Below are 11687 nucleotides of genomic sequence, written 5' to 3'. Positions count from 1 at the left end.
CATCCTCATCTCTGAAGCTAAACATCAAATTTTAAGACTTTAATATTTTTGGGGCAACCAAATCACATTAGACAATCCATCTTGGCAGCTATTCATGGCATGATAGCAAAATGCACTGAACAAACCATATCGAGTCCTACATGTTTCAGATTACAAATACTAACAAGAGTTACATATTTTCAATATCTTGATCATTGGCATAATTAAAATAGCTTCCCAATGGTGATTCCAATCATCACCGTGATGACCAACAGAAGGAGAAGAGGCACTGGGACTTCATTTTCACGAAGGGATCGACCTTGATTGTTGTCAGTCATAGCCGGAGAATCCACAATTTGTGAGCTTGCAGCGTGCTCAGAGGATTGGGGCTGGTAGCTCTGGGCAGGGCATGCAGTTGTATTCGGCATAAGATCACGCCACGAACTATGGTACTCGTCATACCAAACAAATCCTCCAGGATGACCTCTTGGTGTAGGACATGTGTAATACCATCTCCCCGGATGCTGGGCTTTCGGGTCGGCACACATTAACAACATCCTTCCACGACATAATGGACAACTAGAACGATCTCTCGTGCGATGCACGGCGAGTATCGAAATTAAACGACATCAATTACTCAATAAAATTATGGATTGAAAACGTAAATTTTCAACGTATAAAGTGTAATGACAATTATAGTTATTAATAATTAATAATTATTTGATAATGAAAATTAGCATTATACTTTATTATAATTATAAAGTATGATGCATCATAATAAATAAATAATTCAAAAATATAAAAAAATATTTGAAATTATATTTTTTAATATATATACTAATTTCATCTACAAAGTTATATTAACATTAATACAAAAAATTATTTTTAAAAAAGAGTTATAAAATGAACCAATATATATTCCTCCACCTCTATTACATTTAAACTATTATAATTTAAAAAATATATGTAAAAACAAACACATGATATTTACTTATTTTTATCTAAAAATACAAAAAGGAAAAAAAGAAAAATAATTAAATTAATATAATAGAAAAAAGTAAACATGTCATTAAAGAGAAAATTAACACTCATTAAAATAGAGAGGAAAGAACAAAATACTATATTTTAAAACTTTAAATAATCATAACTTATTCATTCTAAATTAATTTTTTATCAAAAGAGGAAAGATAAAAGAATTTTTGTAGTAAAGAGGGAGAGAGAAAATAATAATAATAACAACAATTATTAAATTACAATAAAACAATTATGATATAATAACAACAATAATAATAGTGCAAAAAAGGAAGAGATAAAAATATAAAAGAATAGAGAAAAAGAAAGAAGAGAAAGAAACATAATTATCATAAATTATTTAATTATAATAACTTATTTGTTTCAAATTCATATTTTATGATTTTTATACAAAATTAAAAATCTTGTCATTATCTTTAATTTAAGATACATATAGAATATCTTTTCATATATCATTTTTTTTAAAAGAAAATCACTCAAGTATGAAAGAGAGAGTAGAAGAGAGAGAAATTGTATGAAAAAAATAGTGAAAAAAACAAAACGTGTGATAGAGAGAGGAGAGAGAAAATGTGGAAAAAATACATAGTGGAAGGAAAGAGAAAAATTGGCGGGAACAAAAACGGGTGTTTCATATATATATAGATATGGGGCAAGTCTCTCTTCCATGACCTAAGAAGTATATTAGATATAAGTGTCACATTCCAACCAACATGCATCTATTAGCTATCAATTATGCAACAAGAATTTATAACAAGCAATCAATTTGGTTCCACTAGATTTCAGACATCGTGCGAGATCAAGTATAAATTGAAAGCAATCGACAAATACAACAATCCACCAACCACAATCAGTTTACAAACAAGATTCTGGACAGCCCACTGTCCATCAATTTAACTAGATATCATCTACACAACAAACTTAATTAGATATCAATACAGTCGAACTAGTTTTCACATCCAAAAACAGCAGCAATATACACAGAATATATCAAGTATAACCGTCTAAACACATCACTGACACAAACCGATTCAAGTATTGTTCATATAATTAAGCCACATCGCTTGGGCAATTGTGTCTCTCTCGGCATTCCAAAGAGGATAAGCCTCTATCCCATCAATAAATTCACTATCTCCTTCGACATCGTAATCATCGTTCGCAGCAGCATTGTCAAATTCTTGCTCCGACGGATCGTTAGGCATCTCCCGACGGATGAAATTATGCAAAATAAAACACGACATGATTAGACGGTTTTGGGTTTTAATAGGATAAAAGGTGGCACTTCTCAGAATCCCCCAACGCATCTTCATGACTCCGAAAGCACGTTCAATAACGTTTCGAGCCTTCGCGTGTCGCAGATTGAACAGTTCCTTTGCATTTTGGGGGCGGGCTGTGTTCGGTCCCTATTCCTTTAGGTGATAGCGAATCCCCTTATACGGAGTAAGGAATCCCTCGCTATTGGCGTATCCGTTGTCGCATAGATAATAACTTCCTGCAACATAAAACCCTTGGACGAGCATCAGCTACTAGTACAAAAATGAATCAAAAAACTATACACCTTACATAAATTGATGATCTATTCCAGTGAACTACCTTTAGGTACCCTCAGCCCGTTCGCTCGTGTCAAGGCATCACGCAATATTCGCGAATCCGTTGCGGATCCTTCCAACCAGGCAGCATATAAACGAAATTCATATTCCGATCACAAACCGCGAGAGTGTTGGTTGATATATGTCCCTTTCGAGTCCGGTACCTCAGCTTGTCACCGTTGCTCACAATCATGTTTATATACGTGCCATCGAGAGCACCCAAACAACCCTACACCGAGTACTAATATGTTCAGTTAATAACTATGAAAGATAGGCATAACATGCTAATTATTAGAGCTTCTTGATTTACTTAGGCAGATTAGTTGAAGACTAACCACCTTGAAACTTCAATAAAAATGAAAATGCATTACCTTGAACCATTTCTACCTTTTATCCGTACAGTCGGCTGGAACGGGAACGAGTTTGACGAGCAAAACAACGTGCAAATTCCGAATTGCCTTTAGGACCAGGTGCACAAATCTAGAAATAGTCTCACCAGACCGCCAGAAATCGAACCTAAGGACCCTATTTTTCTTGTGGTGGGATAGAACGGACAAAAAAATTGCAACTTGTTCTTCTACCATAATATGCCTCCTGTTTGATAATCCACCTAAATCGCGCAACAAAATGCATAGACTGCCGAATGTATCGCGATCCATGTGTAGATTTGCAATACAATCTACATCGTTAACACCGACAAGCTTATTCATATGCCTTACTTGATCAGGGATTCGTTCGATTATGCCAAATGTGTTAGAACCCCTTTTTCGCTTACATGATGACATTCCAACCAAGATTTGATAAGCTAGAAGTAGGAAAATTAAATGTTGATGGAGAATTTGTTCTTCCATCAACAGATATATGCATAGTACAATATCATCATCGACTCGGGGAATTTTGAATGTCAACCAACAAAAGCAAATACAAGTCTGCAAACAAATAACATGTGTTTTATAGAATGTGATAAACTACTATTACTTCCAAGGCTGCACACAAGACCAAGCAGCATATACCCAAGAACAATACAAATGATGATTATACTCAACAAACTCTCCAAAACCAAGCAGCATATACTCAACGAAATCAAAATCATGAAGGGGTCATTAAAGTAGTTGCGTACATCAAGCAAATTAACTAGTGAGAGAAAACATTAAGCATTTCAGCATTACATAAAACCACCAAGAATCAAACTGAAGTGTTACAAATTCGCTCACTGTGAACACAACAAATTTTCAAACTATCAGAGGTTGACATTGCAACAAAGAAAACTGAAGTGTTACAAATTTTCAAACTGAAGTGTTACAAATTCGCTCACTGAAGTGTTATAGCAATTTTCAAACTATCATAGGTTGACATTGCAACAAAGACAACTGAGGCCATGCTTTATGTAATTCAGAGAACAACAAACCAGATAAAAGAAATACATGGATTCAGACAAAATATGGAGCATTTCACAGATAAATATCAATTTGCCAAACAAATCTCAGCTTCACCCGTTTTAGTCAACAATGCATTTAAGCTTCTTCAACATTTGGTAAAATTCTAGAACGATGTACCTCGATTGATGTCAGTGAACTCCAGCCGCACTCGTCGATGAAACACCAGATTTGGTACTACTTCACAAAAAAAATCGAAGTTTTTAGGAATAACAGAGGTTGAAATCCACAGAGCATGTCAGATTAGTTTAAAAACTGAAGAACCTATGAAAAAGAGAAATAATGGAAATCTCCACCCGAAAGCTTACCCAAACTTTATCAAAATTCAATCTAGAATATACATCGAACTCAAACAATCACTCAATCTAAGAGAATGCACAACAAGCAAAAAAAATTGGGTGCCCAAATACAGATCTTGTAAACCAGTAGATAAAAAGAAAAAAAAACCCTACTGAAACTTGCATCAATCTAAAATTTTCGATGGCAACGACGAATCGCATGAATTGATTTAAAAAAGGAACAAATTATAAAATTCACAGTACAATACCCTTCTCGGAGATCCGACGCTAAATCCTGCTCGTTGACTGAAGAACCTCTCTCTGTTGTATGAAAGATGCGCAACAAATGGGCGGTATTTGGACACCCCTACCGATTTTTTGAAGTATTTTCAGGGATAAAATTGGAATAAAAAAACCTAATCTAAAAAGGAACAAATTATAAAATTCACAGTACAATACCCTTCTCGGAGATCCGACGTTAAATCCTGCTCGTCGACTGAATAACCTCTCTCTGCTGTGTGAAAGATGCGCAACAAATGGACGGTATTTGGACACCACTACCGAGTTTTTGAAGTATTTTTAGGGATAAAATTGGAATAAAAAAAACCTAATCTAAAACACTGTTCAAAGCGAGAAACCCGATCAGGGGTGGGGGAGATGTATAGTGATATGGCGAGAATAATTGTCCATCTCACCTAATAAGTGCTGTCAAACACGGCCTCATTAAAATCAATTTTATTTGTATCTTCATCACAATATTCAGTAATAGTGGACCAATGTGTCATCCATTTTTATATTGAAAAAAAAATATTATCAATACAAATAAAAGATAAAATAATAATAATAACAATAACAACAACTACTACTACTAAATATTATATTTAATAGAATTATATATTATTTATGAAAAGCGATGTATAGATTAGTAATAGATCTTTAAGGTAGAATTCGATAAAAATAAAATAAATTTATATTTTTTTTATATATAACTGGATCCGCGGGTCGGATCTGGACCGAATTTGGGTCTCAAAACTATTGCTCCAGATCCAGATCCATAAATCTTAGGAGTAATCCAGATCCGGTCCGGATCCATCGGGTCCATTTCTTACAAGACCCAGATCCTAGAAAAAGGATCTAGATCCACGAATCTGAATCTTATCTAGGATCAATTGCCATCCCTAGCGGCAACCAACTCATATTTGTAAGAGGTAGGTGTAAATCGTTTTGATTACTAGATATTATAAGGTATTCTATTTTTACTTTTATATATTTTGAAATACTACTTTCGTCCCGTAAGAGTGTATCACATATGAGACGACACGAGTTTTAAAAAAAGTTGATAGTTAATGTGTTGAGTAGAAATGAGTGGTTGTGGTTGAAGTGATTGTGGGGTTATGTAAAAATGAATGGTTATAGTTAAAAAAAAAAGTGGGGTCATGTTCTAAAATAAAAGTGATACATTCTTATGAGACCAACAAAAATAGAAAATGTGATACATTCTTACGGAACGAAGATGTGTAATTTTTCTTTAAATGAAAAATGTCACAGAAGTTGCTTGCATGAATCTTTGGCGTTTCATGTTAATATTCAATATTTAGGTGTCAAATTTGTTTTTGATGCATAAATAATTAAACTTTGATATGGTGAATTTTGTATAATGTCAAAATGTGATATTTTGTTTAGAACGTTGATACAATGGAACAAAATCGAAAATTTATTTTATAATTAAATCAAAAAATCTCCGATACATCTGGGTCGTACTCGACCCGAATTCTGACCCAGATCTAATTCAATTAGACTATCATATCCGAATGTCAAGTGTTAGTGTCATTTACATATAGTGTTAGTGTTATTTTCGAATAGTGTCATTTGTAAAACAAAATAGTGCTAGTATCATTACAAGCAGGGATGGAGCCAGGGGGGCTAGAGCCCCCTCCCAAATTTTGAGTTTTTTTTTAATATAATTTTTAAATATATATAGATATATGTTTATATCTATTATAAAATAATTTTGTTTTATAAAAGAGTATTTGGTTATTATATTCTCTCATATATATACTTAATTTAAGGATAATTCTGTTATTTAAAACTATATAATCTATGAAATATTGTTTGTTATTATTACTATTATACTTGTCTTTTAATAAAAAATGCCTAATATGTATGAAATGCTAAAAAAAATTATAATGTATTGAAACTAATTTATAATATATAGAAAATATATAATCTATGAACATGTTGTTTGTTATTATTATTATTATGCTTGCCTTTTAATAAAAAATGTCTTAAATATACGGAATGTCCAAAAAAAGTTTTGTGATATATTGAAACCATATAATCTATGAAAATATTGTTCGTTATTATTAGTATTATGCTCGTATTTTAATTAAAAAATACCTTAAATATACAGAATGCCCAAAAAAAATTCTACAATTTCAGTCCCCCCGAACTTAATTCCTGGCTCCGTCCCTGATTACAAGTTTGTGTTAGTGTCATTTCGTGTTACTATTTCATTTTAAGTGCTCGTTTGGTTCAAGTAGAGGAATGGAAAGGGAATAGAATCAAATAAAGGAGTGGAATGATAACAATAACCATTATTTTTATTGAGTGTTTGGTTTAACAATGGAAATGAATCATTAGTAAGGGAATCCCTTTCTTTTGTTTCCCCTCTATTTTGAGGGGTAACAAATTGGGTGATTGGGTTACCCTTAAGTAAGGGTAATGATTATCTCATTACCCAAACCAAACAACAATTAATGGATTCAATTATTTGATTCCCTTTCCAACCTCTAAAAACACCCAACCAAACGTGGGCTAACAAAAAATGAATTAGGATAATTGAACTGTACACATGGGTGTACAGGATCCTGTCAATCTCAAGTTCAGTTTTTTTTTTTTTTTTTTTTTTTCTTTTTTGGAGGTACCCGTTAATCTCAAGTTGGTGGGTATTTAAAACGATTGAAATCATGTGCCCATTTGCTCTTAACGTTAGTTTGAAGGTTTGACACAATAAGGGGCTCCAATCACTCCACGTAACAAACACCCATGGATTCGATCATGGAATCGAGAACTCAAAGTGTAGCCTTTGCATTTAAGCGATTGCCATTCATCAATAGTGTTTGGCATTATTTGAATTTGATCTCAAAAAGGAGTAATCGCCGACACCAACATGGCATCCAAGGTCGCCGTCATCGGCAGCGGCAGTGAGCAGCATCACCCTTCTTCTCATAGTCAATTTTGTTTAAGTTAACTAATATCAAACCAATTGACCGGCGATCACGCACTTGATGCATCGCAATTTCTCAGTTTCAGGAGCAGTTTGCGCGTCGATTCTGGCTAAGAACGGTATTTCAGTCACCATTTTTGAGTCAGCTAGAGGTCCCGGCGGCCGCATGTCGCAGCGAAGGTTTTTTTTAATTTTTTTTGGTCTCTACTCTCCTTAAGTTTGTTGTGCTGCAGAAGAATATTTTTATGTATTTATTCATAATTATTTGGGGTTGGATTGTTAGAGAACATTGTGAGGACGGGAGAGAGCTATTGTTCGACCATGGTGCGCCGTACTTTACTTTGAACGCCAACAATTTGGAACTGCAAAGTCTAGTTAATAGCTGGGAATCAAGAGGTCTAGTGGCTCAGTGGAAAGAGAAATTCGGCTCTTTTGATTATAGTTCCAAAAGTTTTGTCAACGTTGATGAGGTTAGCTCAGATTTTCGGTACTAAGATAATCAAGCACACACTTATCCGTATGTTACGTCTCTCTTTTGGTTTCTATAATGCACGATCATGCTTGAGTTCTTGAGAAAAAAATAGTATGTGTTTATTCACATTTTTGGCTTGTTTCATTGTTAGAAATTAGATCTTCTGTTGGATATTGGCAAATTTACACGACTGATATAAACATCTTAGTAGATTTTTTTTTGAAGGTCGTCTTAGTAGGATTATAGAAAACTTGTTCTGCTGCTTTGCTTATCAGGATGTGTGGAAAGTGTCACAATTATGTTTATTGTAATTAGGTTCTCTGTAGAGGTGCTATTTATTCTCTCTTGTGCATCTATTTAGTAAACAAGTCTGCAAACTCTTTTAAGGCTAGTCAGTAAGAAAACCTTCAATACTTTGCATACTGGTAATCTGCTATGGCAATTCCAAATAAGTACATAATAATAATGCAAAAATAAGCAAGCCCCAACAGTTATTGTGTGTGTGTGTGTTCTAGGTATTGATGCATTTTGCTTTTCACCTTGGGTATTTGTGTTATATGTCTCACAATCTGGATGAGCTGCATTCATGCACTGATGACTTTTCTAAATTCCAAGAGAATGCCTTCCTTCCTGATGCTTAGATTGATTCAGGAAGTGAACATGAGATATGTTGGCGTACCTGGAATGAACTCTGTCTGCAAAGCATTATGCCAAGAGCCCGGTATAGAATTTAAGTTCATTAATTCTGTTCGTTGTGCACTCCGCTTCAACTGTTTATTAATCTTCCTCTATTTTCTATTCAATTAGGGGTGGAAACCAGGTTTGGACACGGTATTGGAAGGTCGGATTGGTTGATGGATCATAACACATGGTCCTTGACGAACATGGATGGACAAGATGTTGGCCATTTTATGGGAGTGGTAGCTACAGACAAGAACACTTTTTTGTCTAGGTTTACAGATGTCACTGGAAAACAGCCACCTATTGGTATAATTGAAACTTCGGACAGACTTATACAGTGATCTGTACTGTGTTCAGTTTACATATCTGGTTGTGCTGTTGTTTATCAGATGTAAATACTAGAATGTGTTGGTTATTCATAATCTTTAATCTATTATTGCATTAGCCAATGCATTCTGATAACAATCGGCAAAATAGAGTTGTTAGGTAAGGAGCAAAGGTGGGGGAGTGGGCAGTAGTAGAGGGTGTGAGATGGGGTGGTTGCTTATTCGTTTATTAGTTATTGGTTTCAGTTGTTTATGGTTACAGTTTTGTTGATGGGGCTGTTAGGATTAAGAGTCTGTTAGTATATATCAGGAAGTAGTTATCTTGGTTAGCATGTGCAGTTTTAGAGTCAATAAATGGCTTAAAATTGGAAGCTTCCTTGGTTATTTCGAATTAAAATTTCTTCTTTAATTTATAGTAAATATCCTTGCATCTATCAGATTCCTTTTTATTTTATCAATATATATTAACCAATGATTCTCACTCTTGTGAAGTTGTTCAAAGGGAGTTCAATGAGTGAATTGACATGTGTTATATATATCTTCATTCTTGTCTTCTGTCTACTAATTATTACTAGTCAAGTCTGGCATATGTTATTCCATTCCATCAACCAGTTTATGTGTATCTGTTATTCCTGTAACTCCACATTGGATGTCAGCCAATGTGGTATACTTCCCATTAATCGAGTTGCTTATTTTATGTAGATCTGAATTCAGATTCAGAAGTCGGCTTTCAGATTAAAGAAATTCCAGCTTTTCCTTGCTTTGCTCTTATGCTGGCATTTGCAGAGCCACTTTCCTCTGTAAGTGTGTACACGCACCCTGTAATATAGGAAAGAACGCTGCAAAGTTCCGTATCTAATTGAGTTCCTTCTTCTATACTTCAATATGGCCCTGCTGCTGTTACCAAACTACCAGTATTGTGACAGTAAAATCCGAGTCAATGCAGAGATACTACATCACCAACTGTTGACAATTTCTTCATCTTTTGGATAGATACCCATGAAGGGAGGTTTTTCTTTCAAGAACTCAGAAATTCTAAGCTGGGCTCATTGTGACAGCAGCAAGCCGGGACGTGCAACTACTAGGTTAGTAGGACCTGTAATAGACTTAGATTCCTTTTTGCTTATTTGTTTTTTCTCTTTCCCCCTTGAAGTAAAATGAGTTTGCTGCCTTTATGTGTAGTGAGCGCTGGGTGCTGCATTCTACTGCCAAATATGCGGAGCTCGTCATCTCTCAGTCAGGATTCCAGAAGCCTTCCCCTGCATTATTGACAAAAGTCGCTGAGGAACTATTTCAAGAATTCCTAAGAACTGGCATTGACATCCCACAACCTTTTTTCAAGAAAGCTCATAGATGGTTCGTATCATTCATATGCTTTAATTATCTAACAACTTTTTGGTTCTAGGAAACAAGAGATTCAATGTTTACATGCTTGTTCCCAATACAAATGAAGCTAAAGGAAAACAAATATTTAGCCTATATACGTCTTCTCTATGAATGACTTGCCCAAATGGATCGTGGACCGGTAGACTAGGGGTGATTAGAAGTTGAGATATAAGGTTGAATACTTGTTCCATTCTCAGGTATAGGCTAGCCAGTGCTACTTTCTACTCTAGATATTAAGATTGGAATGATGCTTTTATATTCATAACTTCTATGCCTTCGTTATTGTGATATAGCCATTTAGGGGGAGTGCCTTCCCAGCTGTGAGCATTGCTAAATGCCTACACAATCTCTGGCACAGGCAAAACTTTTGGTGTAGTTGAGAATTATTTATTTTGCAATGTGAATGTCTTCAGGGGGAGTGCCTTCCCAGCTGTCAGTATTGCTAGAGAGGAGAAATGCTTGTGGGTAGAAAAGCGGAAGTTAGCAATTTGCGGCGACTTCTGTGTGAGGCCGAGTGTTGAAGGTGCAATATCTAGTGGCATTGCTGCAGCTGCAAAGTTCCTTGAACGGCTTGCTACTTAATGAATTTTTCTATACCCAGTTATATTGCCAATTCGCAAGTTCCTTACATTTTTACGTTCTATAGTTATTTTCTTTCCCCTTATTGATTTGCTTTCATCCATATTTCAGAAAAAATGGGAACCCTATTATAGGTCGAAAGATTTGGAATTGGGTCAGTCTTGCGTAAGACCGAGTGCAGTTCGTGGGTCCCTTGAAAGCAGATAAATACTTAAATAGAATAAGTTGATAATATAAAATTGTCAAAATTAGATGTTGACGTAGTGGTATAATTAAAATGCATATTACTTTTTATGAATTAAATTTATTATCTTTTTAATAGACTTAAAATAGAATAAAGATAATGGAATAAATGAGACGAGACATAATTTTAGCACCAAAAATATTATTTTAAAAATTGTTCTATATATATATATAGAACTCAATATGAACATAGTATTACAGAAAGAATGCTTTCAAAACTAGAACTAATACCAATTACACATTTTGAGAAAGTTAAAAACGGAGGCAGCAAAAATTTCGAGACATGTATAAAAAAAGGTTAAAACAATTTTGAATTATGAGAGTCAAACCACATACAGGATAGATAAGAACCGACGGTATTTTTACATGAAAAACCGGTCTGAGTTTCTAAAAATAAAAGCTTAGTGGTTTCGCATAAGGGGACACGTGTCATGATCCTAATAACAGTGTTCACGTGAACACT

At 34.6% G+C, this 11687-nt stretch overlaps 1 protein-coding gene and 1 long non-coding RNA gene across 5 annotated transcripts; one reads left to right on the top strand and one right to left on the bottom strand.

Annotated features, from left to right (window-relative positions):
- Nucleotides 1-1909: 1909 nt before the first annotated feature.
- On the bottom strand, nucleotides 1910-4951 carry LOC131011421 (uncharacterized). Its single transcript, XR_009096914.1, has 5 exons — nucleotides 4771-4951; nucleotides 4581-4678; nucleotides 2969-4213; nucleotides 2602-2826; nucleotides 1910-2500 (listed from the first exon to the last, which is right to left on the bottom strand). It is a non-coding gene; the product is annotated as an uncharacterized LOC131011421 (long non-coding RNA).
- A 2331-nt stretch (nucleotides 4952-7282) lies between these two features.
- Nucleotides 7283-11066, top strand: LOC131011419 (uncharacterized). 4 transcript variants are annotated; one of them, XM_057939226.1, is made up of 9 exons: nucleotides 7283-7514; nucleotides 7618-7717; nucleotides 7821-8007; nucleotides 8661-8730; nucleotides 8817-8996; nucleotides 9719-9816; nucleotides 10010-10101; nucleotides 10199-10372; nucleotides 10816-11066. In XM_057939226.1, the coding sequence occupies exons 1-9, from the start codon at nucleotides 7481-7483 to the stop codon at nucleotides 10982-10984; spliced, it is 1104 nt and encodes a 367-aa protein (XP_057795209.1). In that variant the 5' UTR covers nucleotides 7283-7480; the 3' UTR covers nucleotides 10985-11066. The 4 variants fall into 4 exon arrangements, with proteins under 4 accessions (XP_057795209.1, XP_057795210.1, XP_057795212.1 ...); XM_057939227.1 differs by having other exon boundaries at nucleotides 7295-7514; nucleotides 9731-9816; XM_057939229.1 differs by lacking the exon at nucleotides 10816-11066 and adding an exon at nucleotides 10704-10806 and having other exon boundaries at nucleotides 7295-7514; nucleotides 9731-9816.
- The last annotated feature ends 621 nt before the right edge of the window (nucleotides 11067-11687 follow it).

Source organism: Salvia miltiorrhiza, chromosome 2 (genome assembly GCF_028751815.1).
Source record: "Salvia miltiorrhiza cultivar Shanhuang (shh) chromosome 2, IMPLAD_Smil_shh, whole genome shotgun sequence".
In the NCBI taxonomy this organism is placed as follows: Eukaryota; Viridiplantae; Streptophyta; class Magnoliopsida; order Lamiales; family Lamiaceae; genus Salvia; species Salvia miltiorrhiza.
The sequence above is the reverse complement of the archived record's forward strand: the minus strand, read 5'-3'. Positions and strand labels throughout refer to the sequence as shown.

Bases quoted from the DNA above. Each gene is read 5' to 3' on its own strand.
- LOC131011419 (XM_057939226.1), top strand. From the start codon at position 7,481: ATGGCATCCAAGGTCGCCGTCATCGGCAGCGGCA. The intron at 7,718-7,820 runs GTTTTTTTTAAT...TTGGATTGTTAG, and splicing joins GGCCGCATGTCGCAGCGAAG to AGAACATTGTGAGGACGGGA. The intron at 9,817-10,009 runs GTAAGTGTGTAC...TCTTTTGGATAG, and splicing joins TTGCAGAGCCACTTTCCTCT to ATACCCATGAAGGGAGGTTT.